Source organism: Pezoporus occidentalis, unplaced genomic scaffold (genome assembly GCF_034315485.1).
Source record: "Pezoporus occidentalis ecotype Australia unplaced genomic scaffold, CSIRO_AGI_Poc_V1 ctg1, whole genome shotgun sequence".
NCBI classification, from domain to species: Eukaryota; Metazoa; Chordata; class Aves; order Psittaciformes; family Psittacidae; genus Pezoporus; species Pezoporus occidentalis.
This window is the reverse complement of record NW_026912778.1, coordinates 938,157-955,056: the sequence shown is the minus strand read 5'-3', so window position 1 is coordinate 955,056 and position 16,900 is coordinate 938,157. Positions and strand designations below refer to the sequence as shown.

The 16,900-nt window shown below is 37.3% G+C and overlaps 1 protein-coding gene across 4 annotated transcripts in view; it reads right to left on the bottom strand.

Annotated features, from left to right (window-relative positions):
- Positions 1-16,900, bottom strand: part of GRIA2 (glutamate ionotropic receptor AMPA type subunit 2) — a 93,711-nt gene that overhangs the window by 28,342 nt on the left and 48,469 nt on the right. For all 4 annotated transcript variants that reach the window (XR_009962738.1, XM_062608245.1, XM_062608124.1 and 1 more), the window contains exons 5-6: positions 14,452-14,505; positions 10,769-10,930 (exon numbers count right to left, since the gene is read on the bottom strand). Coding sequence is in view for 3 of the 4 variants with exons in the window: in XM_062608245.1 (XP_062464229.1) it covers positions 10,769-10,930; positions 14,452-14,505 (216 nt within the window). In the remaining variant the exon portion in view is untranslated. The remainder of the gene's footprint in view (positions 1-10,768; positions 10,931-14,451; positions 14,506-16,900) is intronic.

Genomic DNA, 16,900 nt, shown 5'->3' with positions numbered 1-16,900 from the left:
CACACCAGCATTTTAAGAAACTTGGGATACAGCACTGTCATTAACCCCTGAAACATACTCTGGATAGCAGAGAAAGTACAAGCTTGAAATTGAGAACCTATAGTGCTACCCAGTTTGGTTAGTCTATGCTTCATTTTATAGCTGGGACACGTTTAATGTATTGTTTCAATAATATTATCCCTATAGTATATAATTACTGGCCTGAAAATTCACACCTCAGTCATATATTCAGTTTGTGCAGGGCTTTACCTATGAATGTATGTATCTGTATGTATATACATGCCATCTCATGTTTAAAATCCACATGCTTTAATTTAGTTTAAGTCATCTTTAACCTAAGGATCTCAAAATATTTTACAAGCATCTTACACCTTCATGTTGTTGGAGCTGCCATGAAAGCAAACAGCATATTTATCATTTCTTATTGCTTTATTCTGCATACACTTTTAGCTCCTAATATCTTTCATGGGCCTCATTAAAACTACCTATAGCTTAATGAATAGATGTAAAGTTGACCAACCAAACCAAACTGAACTTACTACCATAAACAAGAAATGACTGACAGATAACCTGCTAATGCATAGGGGCGTCTGTGAAATTGTCATAGTTGAAGGATGCATTAGCTCTGTCCTGATTCACTTTGTTTTACACTGGAGATTCATCCATGTTCTGATCTGCGCTATTAAAATAAGTGGGAGCACTGTCTGGAATATTACTCTGCGGAAGTGGGTTGGGCTCTTAAAGCCTGCTACTTTTACACCAGTGTCCATCTCCAAACTTTATTTCAGTTCCTTTCAACTTTACATGATAAAATCAGCAACTTCAATAGAAAATAGTATAGGTACTATCCTCTTGTTCCTACAGAATCACCCGTACTAATAAAAGCATGGAAAAAAAAATGCAAAAAAATCTTGCCTCTCATAATTCCAGAACTATGATCATTTATATGGAAGGTATTTGGAAATATCAACTGATTATTTGTAATTTTTTATAACAATCCTGGTCCTGAACAAAAGGGTGAGAAAAATTAATAAAACATAAAATTAACAGATCTTATTTTTTTAATTAATCTTGGTAAAGACGAGGTTAGAGATCAAGCCCTATTTATCTTAAAAAAAAACATAGTATCTTTATCAAATTTGTTTCCAGAGGTTATAGAGTCAGATCAATTTACCTTTTGATGCTAGCCTTTATTTAAATCCAATTCCAGCATTCTTGGTGCACAGAACAGCTTAACAAATAATAGGTATTTTTGCACTGAAATGCCATAATGTTTTGGGCAGAACATCATATGCATAGAGTGCCTTAAGCAACCTTACAAAAACTGAAGTGTTCAGGTCCAAAACTGCTATCCAGAAAAACTGCTGATTTTTTGATGTGCCTATGTTCTTCACGTATCTCAGTTTCCTGTAGAAAGGCTGCTTTCTGGGCACACCCAGAACAGCTTTGGTTTCTAGCCCAGTAACTAGGCACCTGCTTAAGCTTACATCCCTGGAAGTTGAACACTTATTTGAATGACAAGCTCATAGCACATCCAGCAGACACTGCCAAGACTTGGTCATCTGAATTATCCCAACACTCCCACTGTAGGATATTTATAGGGCAAAGTGACCTTCTTTCATTGCTTTTAAAGCTGAATATAGTACAGATCAGAGTATTTATGAACCCCAAGGTGCTTGGCCTTTCTACTTATTTCACCTACTACTCTAGTAAGAAGGAGATTCCCAGACTTCAATTCCTCCCTCATGATTACTTTGAATCCAGAAGAACGCTCTTCTCACTCGAGTCGTTGGTTATTAGAAGTGCTAATTCAGCAGGAAAAAAAGGAGTGCAGGTACCTGCTTTTTTTTTTTTTTTTTCCTATTTTACACTGAGGACAGAGGTTTTAAAGTACTTTGGTCTTCCCTTAGATTTAATGCAATGGCCAAAGAGAAGACCTAATGCTGCTATAAAACAGAGGTTTCTTCAAACTGTCCGAAAGATGTCACAGAAGAAAAACATTATGGATCTGGGCAAAAGTCTTAACAAGAAAGGGAATCTTCTGTATTCCAGGAGGAAACAGAACAATGTAAGATCTTATTAATGGCACTAGTATTTGGATCTACTGAAGTTCCTGACCCTCTTCCATTCAAAAGAACATGATGCATGTCTTATGCTTGTTTAGGAGTGTTGAAAGAATAAAACAGTTTGGGTTGGAAGAGACTTTCAAAGGTCATCTAGTCCAATCCCCCTTCCTTAGAAGTCTTTTAATTCTTGCCCTATTCTTTTCCACTTTTTCTAGAAGCTTTATAAACCCTCCTAATTCTCAAACCTAAAGTTTACTCCTGCCAAACTTTATATCACCAAAAAACACACAAGAGCTTGTCAAAAAAAAAAAAAAAGGCAAAAACCAATTACTTGGATTTGAATCCATAGAACTTGACAGAAAAAATAAAATCAAATATTTGTATTTGAACCCACAGCATTTTACTTCTAATAAAAAGATGTTGTTGACTTCTAATTCATGCCACTGCCTGTAGAAAATGTGTATACAGGCAAAATAAATTCCATTTTACAATTACTTGTGTAATCTTACTTCTACCTTCAAACAGAATGCACTTGCAAAACAGAAATGCCACTGATGATAAAATCACCTTTAAATTACTGTAAAGAACAGAAAACATATCCCTTTGTAATAATCACCATATGAATACATAAAACCTTTTTCTTCAAAGCTAAGCTACAGAAAAGAATGTCACTTTTCAAAGTGTTACATATCAGCAGGATCCAGTAGCAAAACACGAAGCCTATGGTTTTAATAGTGAAAAATAAAACCCAACTGGAGAAAAGTATATCAGAGGATGAGAAGAAAATGCACAAATAGGAAGGCAAAAGACTTCTCTGAGAAATCATGTTGTATGGAAGGGATTTGAAAAAAGCTAGTATGAACATTTAAATGTTAAAGGGTAAGAGGTGTAGGTGTTTTTTTTGAGGGGATGGTGTTCTAATACTTTTATGTCTCTTTAAATTCCCATATCCCGTCACAGAAGTCACTTCCTCTTTATAAGTTAAGGTTAGCTCTAAATCAGAAAGCATATGTGACTTACAGCAGATATAAATTTTAAAATACAAAATCCCCTTCTGAAATATTGTCTTCAACCAGTGCTCTTTTGGGGAGAAAAACGGACATACAAGCATTAACAAGTATGGTAAATATCCCTGACTTGAGCTTTTTTTCTCTTTTAACCAAGAGGAAGTTCTTGAGATGATCATAAAAATGCATTCTAGTCAAATAATTAATGGTTGGTACAGTTAATGAAAATGGCAAAAGAGAGATTACAGATTAGACTATTCTGTTTTATAAAACGACTGATAGTATATGAATGATAAGAACCTGAAAATTCCATTAGGCTGTTCAGCTATACTATTTTCAATCACAGTCAACAAAGTCCTATATATTAATGGAAATAAATTACTTACACTGGAAGCTGTACAACACTGCAACAGAAATGATTCTAAATTGGAATTTCACATGAGGATTCTTTGGATTGGAATTTTTGACTAGGCTATTAAATAAAGCCACACTAAATGAACTTTAAATTTGGTTTTAATAGATTATGAATCATCAGCATTCTCTGTAAGATCTATAAGAGGAGTACCTGGACCTCATATTACAATACACCTTCTACAAATTCACTTACTGTGGGCAGGAGGTGAAGATTGAAAACCAATAGGATCTGAGAGTTCTCATCATATACATTGCAGGTGTTCTAAAAATTTCCAAAACTTGCCATTTAAAACCAGTGGTAATATTTCAAGTCTTCAATTCAAAGAAAAAAAAACAACCAAAAAAAAAAAAACAAACCAGAAAAACCCCAAACCAAAACAACAACAAAAACACCACAGAGACACCCCCCCCAAAAACAACAACAAAACCACCAAAAAACCAATACCGCTAAACCACACCACCTCCCTTCTCATTACCAATTCTCATCTACCCCAACCAGCACAAGTATTTGCCTATTGTCTCAAGATGAAATGCTTTCTCCTGTTTTCTCCAGTCTAATTCCAAGTAAAATACTAACAGAATTAAATACATCAATCTTACCAGGTTACTGATTCTACCAAGAATAGTTGCTGTCAGAGAATAATAAACACTTCATGTTTGCTTTTCTGCCCCAGCATACTGGCTAATAAAGGCAGCTACTACATTAACTGGTCCTTAATACTGGCCTTGCCCAAGTTATGAGCCTGCATGTCTCCTCTCCTCACCCATATATAACCAATCATCAGTGCTTACCCCTCCTTACTCCCCCAACCCAAGAAACATTCAGCCATCAATTCCTCTCCAGCTCCGAGCTGCCACCATTCTTCTGTGCCTTTCACTTACATTCCAACAGGTTCTTTCCACTTTGCTAACCCCTTTTTTTCAAATGACACATTCCTCTTCCTACTATAGTTTTGTGTACCAGTCCCCCATTTGCCCATGCAGCACTCCTGTCCTAACTGACACCGATTTGGTAAAGCTAAGAGGTATGCCTGATCTTGCTGAACAGCTAAAGCATGAAGGAATAGTAAGTATCTTCTGCTGATATCAACTATATTCAGGTAAACTGCTGGTTGAAAAAAGCAATTAGAAGTTCCTGTGAAAACAGGCAGGCGGAATCCATTGCACTATATTGGCTGAAGATCCTTAAACACTTGTAATTACTAAGAAAAAAAAAATTAGATTCAAATTCAAAGAAACGGAGCTACACAGGGACATCAGGACTTGGCTCTGTAGTCTTCTCAAGCCTTGCAAATACTTTTGCTTTAGCACAATTCATCCACTTTCACTTGCAGGATTGAGAAATCTGGGTCAATAGGTCCTTTGTATGTCCAAGAAAAGTCTACAAAGATTGCCTCAAACAACTCACTGCTTTCACAGAGTAAATGTTCCATTCTTTAATTGAGTTTTCTTTAAACAAACAAACAAAAAAACAAAAACCCCAAACGAACTATGGCAGAATAAGTGATCACTTATGCAAAAAAAGCCTTCAGCTATTAAAAAGAAGCATTAACACCGACATTTCTTATGTCCACATTTTTTCATACACATTTTTGCAAGGAGAGAAGATTGAATACCGAGATTCAAAAGCTCAGTGAAATCAGACAGCTAGAATGCCAACTGCTAAAGATCTTTTTTATGGCCAGGAAACCAAAACACAAGGACTGGAAAACACAGGCAGAAATACCTCACAAATGTACAGTTTCACAAGGGCTTTTGAAAAAAAAAAATAAATTTACTTCAGTTCAGTTCCTGATTAAATCACATAATAAACAGTGAAATTAACAATTTTGGAAAAAAATTATTTATGTATCATTATAGACTACTTGAATTCAGGCATAATCAATTGTATTTTCCCATTTAAAACTGTAGCAACTGCAACAGAATATTACTTACAACTCTTATTAAAACGCCTGGCATTATAAAACTGTTTTCCAACACACTGCAATCATAAGAGGCATGACCCAAAATGAAGCTATTATCTAATTCATTAATTGTACATTTTTGCTTAGTTGTCTATATCTAGACCAAATGCTTTCTGAATTTCCAATCTGAGTAAGATTTTTCACTGTTCTCATCCTTCCTTGTTCCTTATTACCAGTGAGTCATACAGATTTGATTTATTTCTGCAAGGTAAGTATGTACTTTCCTATTTTTCTACATATTCTCTGTATTCCATCCATGAAGTAAATCAGCACCAGAAGAGTTAAACCAGCTACTTTCAATTACAATCTGTATTCTTCCCAAATTACAGTTTAAGATTGGCAGTTTTCAACTTCTGCAATTTTACCATAAAAAGCACATTGTTTCGTATGATATAAACACTTCCAATTCTAGAATCACATTACCTTTAGGGAGAAAAACAAAAGCACAAAACACACAAAAAAATAAACCCTCAAATAAAAAACTCCACAAATATCAGATTTTGTCATAATTTTCTAAAAGACTAGTCAGGCTGGACATGAGGGAAAAAAGTCTTTACAATCAGGGTGGTAAAATACTGGCACAGGTTGCTCAGAGAGGTGGTGGATGTACCATCCCCAGAGACATTCAAGGCCAGAATGGTTGTGGTTCTGGTCAACCTGATCTAGTTGAAGATGACCCTGTTCATTGCAGGGATGACCTCCTCTGAAGGTCCCTTCCAGCCCAAAGTATTCTATGATTCTATGACTTGGCCATAAGAAAAAAAAGAGACCTGAAAATGTGAAACTACTGAAGGCAGAATCAGAAGACAAAACCAATCTGCCATTTTGTTATCTTAGCTATGCATTAAGTGTACGTGTGAGGGGAAAGATTATGGAGTTTGAAATACAATTGTATGAATTCTGAACATCTGAAAGATAAAGATACTGAAGCAGTTCAGGCCATCAAAAACAGCTGCACTGAGTACTGGGGTTATTACCATCTTCCAACCCAATGGTGCTCTCTGAGAGCCTGAGCTGCTTCAGGTCTTCAACCAGACAGCCCCAAATTCCTTGCTGCATACTGCACGTAGTTTCTGTATAAATCATACACAAGTTGGCTTAGATACTTTTTGCATGCACCAAGCCTAACGTTGCTCTTAGAAAAGCTCATCACAAAGTAGGATGGCTTATAGAATAGACTATTTCAGTTGGAAGGGAAGACCTCCATGGGCTGCAGCAGGACAGCCTGCTCACCATGGGCTGCAGGGGAATTTTTCTCTGATCCAGTGCCTGAAGCACCTCCTTTTTCACTGACCTTGGTGTCAGCAAGCTGCTTCTCTCACATATTCTCATTCCTCTCCCTGGCTGCAATTGCTCCTGGCAGGAACCTTTCCCCTTTCTTAACTACATTATCCCAGAGGCACTACTACCATCACTGATGGGCCTGGCCTTTGCCAGGGTGGGTTCATCTTAGAGCCGTCTGGCACTGGTTCTATTGGACAAGGAGGAAGCTGGGAAAGCCTCTAGCAGCTTCTCACAGAGGTCACTCTAGTACCCCCTCCATCCCCCCCCCCAAAATTCTGCCACACAAATCCAAAACAACTTAGCATGTTTCACTAGCCTCCCAGAGGTAAGAATTGAGCTTCTTCCTGGAATTAGACCAAAGGCTGCCCACAAACAGAATGAGTTTAACCAGGTCAGGAAGTTGGAGCCATTGGATGTGAATGTGTGAATGGATATGTTGTCCTTCAGTGTCCTTCCATACCAGCAAGAGCTTTGCCTTACAACATAATAACACTAGGGCTCAGAAAGCCTGGCATATTTGTAAATACACAGTAATGGATCAAAAGGACATTTCAACTTGTTATTATTAGGCCTTTATAAAATTCAATGTGTTTTTCGTTTTGCTGCTTGACAAAGAAATTCGCCAGGAGGCTCAGTGGTACATTTCAAGATCTACACATTATTAGCTGTTCTAGAACTGCATGCAGAGACTGATAACCCCCTTAATTACATTTTAAATTTACTCTGAGGTAAACAGTATACCATCTTTAGTTTTGAAAAATAACAAAACCTTCTGTAAAATGACAGCAAAGCACTAGTTTCAAGTGTCCTGCTTAATCTTCAAATCTTACGGATTTTACCAGTACAGGTACAGTGCAGCAACAAACACAATCAGTGTCTCTTCTCGTCTATGTCCTAAGGCTGCAAATTCTCACAATTAACACTTTACAAATTTAAAGATACATTTTTAAAGCAATTTGAGCCACTTCCTTTTCTGCACATCTGTGGAACAGGTTTTCAACAATGTTTGTCTTTCTCGAAGAGCACAATCCTTTGAAATGCACTTTTTTCCTAGAAAGAAGATCTGGGATATTATCTCTGCAATCCCTGGGTTATGGAATTCCTGGGATAATGTTACATGTCAGAGGCATCTAATCTCCTCTCATTTTTGTATTGACAATACTTCTATTAGCCTTCCTATCTCTTTCATGCAGAATGACAGTTCCTTAGATTCCACAGGAACTAGTGGCAAGAGCCCATTTAGAGGCACTGACAATTTAGACAACTGCCTTAAAGCCAAAAGGGAAAAAAGGTTATTTGTAAGATCACATAAAATCAGAAGGGACAAATGTGAGACCAGGGAGTTAACCTGCTCTGTAACTTAGGTATTCATACACTACTCCAAGTAGTACAGGATAACAAACACAGCTAGAAAATTAATATAAGAAGGAATGGTATGCTCAAGGACAGGCACAGAATACATTTCAACAAGAATAGATGAAAAATCCTGTACTTTAAGGGAACAATCAAGTGCACAGATATTGTTAAGTGTGTACCTCATGATAAATGTATTTCAACAGTGTCATGATGGTGAAGAGAAAAAACCTCAAACTTAACATAAAAGGAAGTCCTGAAAGTAGCACTACCTCTGAGATACATGAAGCCATTACTTCAATTTCTACAGCATTACAATCAGATGCAGTGCAGTACCCAGCCTGGCATTTCAAAGACGGGTACCAATTAGAAAGGTTCCAGAGCAAAATGACTAACAGGATCTGGAATTAGTAAATTCAAAGGAAAAGGAATTATTTAGCTTAACAGGGAGGAAAGCAGGGACAAATATGGCTGCCATCTTCAAATGTAGGAGGACAGCTAAAAAGGAGAACTTCATATCCATTAGAAACAGATAAAGGAGTAATGGAATTAGGTGATATAAAGGCTGATTTATGTAGGACAAAAGACTATTTAAGCTCTGAAACAGAACGCTTGGGGAAGTTCTGAAATCACTATCCACAGGAACTGCATAGGTATATCTGATTCTGGCTTTAGATAGGGAGGATGGGCCAAGTGACCAACTGCTCAAAGACTTTCTTGTCCTGATTTTATGATTTCTATGAGTCTGCTCTGCCTCCAGCCCCCTCAAGGATGGGAATGAAATTTGACATATCTCTGTCCTTACATGCAATGGCAGGAAAAAAGAACAAGTAATGTAAGAGCAAAATGTAGAAAGGTACACAAAGAAGTTCAGTAACTGATACAATCAATCCCTCCAAACATTGCAACATAAATCCACATTTCTCCCTCCCCCCATCAATACCTTTAACATTTTAAGATTCTCTGGTAATTTAACATACAACCCAATCTCTTGACTATCAGCGTGATCCTATACATTCCTTGGGCAGACAATATATAAAGACAGATTCGCCTTTTTAATTGAATTTAAAATGTGGTTTAAGTGAATGAAATTCATGAAACTAAGTACTACTTTGTTTTTCCTATCCATAATAAAATAAACCTCAAAATATAAGATATTCCAAATAATCTCCTTCATCTCTTTCAATTTCTAGTAGACTTCAAAGGATCTACAATGGAAGAAATAAAAGGAATAGCTGTGACAAAGTTACAGATTTTAATGCATAATAAAATATTGCAACCACTCCATCTTATCTAACACACCTGCACTCTTCCCCCTCCTGGAAGGACTGCTGGAGGACTGGAATCCCTAACACTGTCCCACCGATTTATTTTTCCACTGATGAGAAAAACTGCATTTTGGTTTCAGTTACTCTTTTTTACTTCAGTCATGCATTTCACTGAGATTATTTCCAGACTATGATTTGGTGGTATTATTATATAGGTAGGTAGATTTCAGTACTCAAAAATCAGAGACACAAAACAGTTTATTAATCAGTCACATCCTTTCCCTTTTTCCTAAATGACAGCACTACGTATTACATATATTTCACTTATGTAATATGAATGCATCTAAAGACACAGACTATTTTATCAAACATCAAATGAGAAATTACTCTGTCATAAACATTTTAAAATACAAAAATAACCACAGAAAAACTACAGCTTTAACTAAGTCATCCCCAAATTTGGACTCAGAAAAAAAAGGACCCTACAAGCTTTATGCTTTAATTTATATCAAGGTTTGTGGGCTTTAAAGGATTTTTGTTCCAGAATTTAAAGAGTGGTTCTTCCATTTCTTGCTGAAACTCCTTATCCATCTCATTATAAATCAAGAGCATGCTTAATAGCACAGAAGAAAGTTATGTCTAGAACATTTGCCATTTATCTTTTTGTCTTAATACATTTTAAGTATACTTACTCTTAATAAAATTTATGATTGCATTACTTAAAAGAAAAACTATTCAGCATTAAAATTGTATTATTCTTTTTTAACATCTTGCAAACTTTAACTCATCCTCATAATGGTCCAGAAGGTAAGAAGGTATTATTATCACTGTCTTATCCAGAGGGAAAACTGAGCTAAGGAGGTTTAACCACTTGCCCAATGTCACATCTTTTGTCACTCAGGCCTGAAATCAGACCACGATTCTGTACCTCAGGCATACCATTTAATTTTAGAAGTCTTTGCAGGATTTAGGCATCTGTCTCAAAGCAACTGTCCTAGCATTTCTCTGGGAGACCATGTTATATCAGAAACTGCTAGGTCTGTGCTCTCTGGAAGCCTACATATGACTACATGTTAGCCTTTAAAACACTTCAAAGCAGAGAGAAAGAGGGGAAAAAAAACAACAAACCAACAAAAAAAAAGTCAGTAGATACTTACTACATCATCACATCCCAAACAATTACCTAACAAGCTGCTAGGTGCAGATTTACAGTGACACAAGTAAAATTAAAGTTGTCTTGAATATTTTTGACAGTGCAGCTTCTTTGCTCAACAGTCCTATGATAGAGAATGTTAGAAATACCCCAGAGACATAGAAAATTGTGTTGGCACAGCTGATTGTCTCTTGTCTTTCTATTCTAATTCCCTCACTTCCTGTACATCTGTCATGGTTAAAACAAATATAGGACATACCTTAATTGTACTAGTGTGTGCACCAGGATATTCTTTTTCCTCCAGGGTTGACCAACGTTGTATAAATTTTGACACCAGAGGATCATCATAGTCAACTATCTGAAATCCTGAGACATTAGCTCCTCCAAACTGAATTTTTGACAAATCTCCATCAGTAAATCCCTAGGTACAGAAAACATTACGTCTGTTATTCAAACAGTTTTGGCAGATTTCTCAATAGCATATACAAAAAAAGTTACCAGATGACTTCTACTGCAGAAATGTAAGCCAACATTTTCCTCAAACATGATCCAGGTTTAAATCCTGGGCTGCCAGGATTAAGTGGTCAGCTGCACCAGTCAGCAACACCTTTTGTTGCTCACTAGACATACACCTCTATAGAGCAAGGGCTGAGTGGATCTGTCCTTGCCATGTTTACTTTCCTAAACAAACCTGTTTATTTCAATGGGACTGCTTAAATGAGAAAGAAAACACTTACATGAGTAACAGGCAAGCAAGTTTTAGCCAGAAATAGTTACAGCCACAGTTGGATCCTCTTTTTGTTAGGAATGCTAAAGCACATGGAAGGACTTACCATCTCTCCTGCCTCCACCCGCTGGTATAAAGAACTCCTCATTCATACAAACAGTAGGTATGTTTTTTTTCCATGTTCTGTGTTCAAACTTGCCATACAAATGATTTTACATGAAAGACTGATTTCAGACCTTATGGTTTAAATGAATGGTCTGAGTGAACATAAAAAGAAGTAGCAGCTTCAGACCACATTAGTATAAATTGCTAGAATTGCTCTACGAGGTGTTCTCATTACTGCATATTAAAGACAGTCATCAACAATGTGTTGCTGCATGTTAGTACAGGCATTTCTACAGGGATCATGAAACCTCCTTCATTATTACTGTGAGCCTGACATTTGAACAGGAACTTTCATAGTGTACTTTCACTTCATTTTATTCTTAAAACAGATCAATTTTGTGACTTATCAGACTATAGAACATTATACAACCAAGAAAAGAAGAAAGAAGCTAGATTCAGTGAAGAAGATGGGATATGATTAAGTACCAGATAAGCTTTGTAACAGAGAAAAATATAATTTTAAAATCATTACTATATATATTTTATACAAAAGATCTACAAACTTTCTGTATTGAATTTGCTTTAAAGTGTAAAAATCTGTAGAAATCAAACATATTATCCAGCTTTAAAATACAGGATTTACTAAGTTTTAGATCTTACTGTTACAAAATTATAGCAATGGCTAAAATAACAACCAGTTAATATAACAAAATACAATTGGCATTCTTTCTAAAATCTCTATTTCCCTCAAGATTCAAAATACTATTTATACAACATTTGCAATGCAAAATAACAATGTCTAACAGAGAATTTTCAAATTTGATAAGACTTTTATGCTTGCATTAGAAATATCAATACCTTAACTTCTTTATCCTAAAAAATTAGTTAATAAATATAAAAATGAAACCCCACTGTTCTGCTTTTAAAAAGGCCCTTAAAGAATAAGGCATCTTTGCACCTGTCTAGCAACATACTTGATTCTTCAGAAAAGGGCCCTCCTGGAGGGGGGAAGTGTTTTGATCAAAGGTTGGGAGTAGACAGGAGTTATGTCTGAAGTGTGATAGACACACTGTGGTGCTTCTGTTTCCTAGGCCCCTCAAAGGACTAAGGAAGACAGAGTCTGAATTACAATACTCTGTGCCCTGCTGGAATTCATATCAAACACTATCATAGTCCAAGAATAAATGATGAAAAAGAAATTGATTTAGATGCACTCAAACCATGCAAAACCTAAAACTCTTTTCTGGAACAGAATCACGGATTCAAGTCTGCAGAATTTGCTTTGTCTGTTACAAAGAAACACTGGATTAAATTCCACAGCTTCAGCAGATGAGTGTTGTTGAGTTTAATGCCAGTAAAATGGCCCTTCACCTTCAGACGCAAATTTAAAAAAAATTACCTTGACAGAACTTAGTGAGTTTCCTGAACTTTCCCCCTTGGGAACACTATTAGCTATACTGTCTGATCACCTGTGTTCAAGAAAAGACTCATTCAAACTGTTTACCAAGCTAATCTAAGGAATGAAGACATGTAAAGCTGAGATTCACTACCCTAGCAGAAAGCAAACTGAAAACCATAATTCTTAAGTACTTCAGAGGTGAGAGAAGAAAAAGCAGTTTGCTGAATTAATGTATTGGCCCATAATGCAGAAGGTTATTCTCCTGATTTCCATATTCTACTCTACTAAAATACATATAACAAGGGATGAAGTTTGATGAAGGGAAAAGGGATGAAGTTCGACACTGTCCCACAAGACATCCTTGTCTCTAAATTGGAGAGGCATTAATTTGATGGATGGATGACTGGGTGGATGAAGAACTGGCTGGATGGCCGCACACAAAGAGTTGTGGTCAATGGCTCAATGTCCAGCTGGAGACCAGTAACAAGTGGCGTCCCACAGGGATCGGTGTTGGAACCGATCTTGTTTAACATCTTCATCACTGACATGGGCAGTGGGATTGAGTGCGCCCTCAGCAAGTTTGCCGATGACACCAAGCTGTGTGGTTTGGTTGATATGCTGGAGGGAAGGAATGCCATCCAGAGGGACCTTGACATGCTTGTGAGGTGGGCTGATGCCAACCTCATGAAGTTTAACCATGACAAGTGCAAGGTCCTACACCTGGGTCGGAGCAATCCCAGGCACAGCTGCAGGCTGGGCAGAGAAGAGATTCAGAGCAGCCCTGCAGAGAAGGACTTGGGGGTGTTGGTTGATGAGAAAATGAACATGAGCCGGCAGAGTGCGCTTGCAACCCAGAAAGCCAACCATATCCTGGGCTGCATCAAAAGGAGTGTGACCAGCAGGTCGGAGGAGGTGATCCTGCCCCTCTACTCTGCTCGTGTGACCTCACCTGGAGTATTGTGTGCAGTTCTGGCGTCCTCAACATAAAAAGGACATGGAACTGTTGGAACAAGTCCAGAGAAGGGCCACGAGGATGATCAGGGGACTGGAGCACCTCCCGAATGAAGACGGGCTGAGGAAGTTGGGGCTGTTCAGCCTGGAAAAGAGAAGGCTGCATGGAGACCTCATAGCAGCCTTCCAGTATCTGAAGGGGACCTATAGGGATGCTGGGGAGGGACTCTTCATTAGGGACTGTGGTGACAGGAGAAGCGGTAATGGGTTCAAACTTAAACAGGGGAAGTTTAGATTGGATATAAGGAGGAAATTCTTTCCTGTTAGGGTGGTGAGGCACTGGAATAGGTTGCCCAGGGAGGTTGTGAATGCTCCATCCCTGGCAGTGTTCAAGGCCAGGTTGTACAGAGCCTTGGGTGATATGGTTTAGTGTGAGGTGTCCCTGCCCATGGCAGGGGGGTTGGAACTAGATGATCTTAAGGTCCTTTCTAACCCTAACTATTCTATGATTCTAAGTTCTGCTGAAGGTGCTGAGCAACCTTCACTCCCACCAACGGGAATATCACAGGAGGCATTTAAGCCCTGAAAAGGATCAGCCGATAAAACAAATACCACCTCAACATGCTCATTCATTTGGCAAGGATAAAGACATTTAGTTTTTTTCTATTTTCTAAAATTCATTTAAAACAAAACACCAGTTCATGTGTTCATAAACAGTAAAATGAGTAATACAGGTATTTTAAATATTAAAAATGCTTACCAGATTTGCAATGATATAATGGTATCCTTTAACATGTTTACCAATTGTGATAACCTGTAAAAAAGAAGAAATACCCTTGTAATGGAGAATGTTCAGCTGCTATGTGGACTGCAACTTAAAAACTACAAAATGTATTACAATGCAAAATCTTGTTATGTGCTCCATGGTACACAATACTGAGTTTGTTCCGTGCTTTACTTTTTATTTTACCTAATACATCACTGAACATACACTCTGCTTGTGGAAATTAGTCATGTTGAAGTCCAAGTCCCAAGAGGGACAGTCGCTCCAGACAGAATAGCTGAATGCTAATTACTATGCTGTGTGTTAAAGGCACAACCTGGACAGAAAAGAGCAGGCATCAAACATATATATGAATATATATATATATGATATATGAATATATACATATATATGAATATATACATGATATATGAACTTAATTATTCTAAACCAGTTACTTGGTTCAGACTGCTTAAAACTCATTACTTATTAAAGGTTTAAGAACTAAGTTGAGACATATTTCTTATGTAGCTGCTGCTTCCAAAGAAACTTCAGTTAGACCAAACAGATAGCTCTCCTGAACACTTCTTCGTCACTAGAATCTGAGAAAACAACCAGTAGCTGTAAGTCTTTGGATCAATGGCTAGTAAGTCTGCTCTAACTGCCACTGGGTACTCTTTCATTAACCTGGTTTTCTCAAACATTGCCCTGTGCCACTCACCCGTGTGAACTATAAGGATGCTGGCAGTTAAAACTCTTGAGAATATTCTCCAAAAACCATGATGAAGGAGCTGTGGACATAAAAGGTGTTCACCAGTGTCCCTAGTTTAGACTAGCATCTCAAGCAGGGACAGACAAGAAGTGGCAGTAATTGCAAAGCTGGGCAAAGGATGTTATCTGTGGGAAATGAGATTCAGCAAAAGAAGCTTGCTCAGAAGAGAGAGATAGAGGCTATGTAATGAAGAGCATGGTAACACCGACCTGCCAAAGCAGAGAAGAGGAATATAAACTAGTCTGAGAAGAGCTGGGGAACTGAAAAATGTTTCAACTTACACAGATCTTTGAAATCTGGAAAAGAAACTAGAACATGAGACAAAAAACAAGAATGATGAAACCACTTCACAAACACATCGTGTGACTATACAAAAGATCCAAGGACAACAGAACGTAACTGGGTGAACCTTAGGCTACCATCATAGCTTAAAATGTTAGTGGGATAAATCAAAGAACTACAATAAGTTTCTTCAGGAGTAAAAAGCAAGGAAGAAAGTAGAGAAATTGCTGCTCTATGTATCAAGAATGCAAATAAAACTTCAGCACTAAGAAAAGTCTGGTCAACAGAAAGCCTGTTGCACATGTCTCAGTAAAAATACACAGAAAAAGAAAAGGGATCCTGACGATACAAGGAGTCATAAAAAGAAGGAAATTGCTGATATTTTTTTTTTTTTGTGGCAGTCTTTTTTTGAAGGGGGGGAGACAGGAACCAAAAATCTGGTAGCTAAGCAAGGCTTGAAGTACATATTCTGCTTTTCGAAAAGAAAATCAGAAGAATACACTGAAAGGATACTTACAGGCTAGGAAATCCATTGTTCAGCACAAACGCTCATTTTAAGAGACAAATAATAGAGAAAACAGTTATTTTAAGTTTTTTTTTTAGCTACTTGAGAAATTGAAAGGGGGTTTACCTTTTTATGTAAGAAAAGGAAGTCACAGAAACAGAATGTAAGCATAATGGACTTAAGAAACAGAAGCTTTATCCATCTGTATGCTTAAGGAGTAGCACAACTATGTGAGGATAAGTTGAAAAAAACTAAGACTCAAAGCAAGGCAGAATCAATCAAAGTACAATTAGGACAAGAAAAATATCCCAGAGCTGCAATCAAACTATGAAGAGCCAAGGAAAAAAATAGTTCTGTTACTAAACCAAGACAGTAAAAATGAGTGTCACCTAAAGGGTAAAGAGGGCTCTTGTCTTTAAAAAGTATTAAAAGGAGAAACTGAAAAAAACTTGCAGTGAGCCAAACTTCTCTATCAGTAATATCACACACTTAAATTTTAAAAGAATCTATAGGATAAGATGAGGATAAACAGTCAACGTAGGTCTTGTCAGGATCAAAATATGTCAAAGAAACTTTCTCTGGCATGACAGCTAACCTAATAGATAATGAAGAAGTAGCAGATGTGATGTATCTTGAGTCTAGTAAGGCTTTTGTCCTGTACGACATCATACAAGCCCTTAAAGGAACATGGACAAGCAATAAGGTAAGCGAACAACTGTTTGAAAAGACACAATAACCAGCTGAAGAGTACCTGTAAGTACTGTTTCTCTCAAGCACTGCTCTACTCAGTACATTTCTCAACCTGGGCAACAAGTCAGAAAATATGATTTAAAAAAACTGCAGATGAATGACAGGGAGGCTGCAAATGCTTTGTAGAACAGGATCAA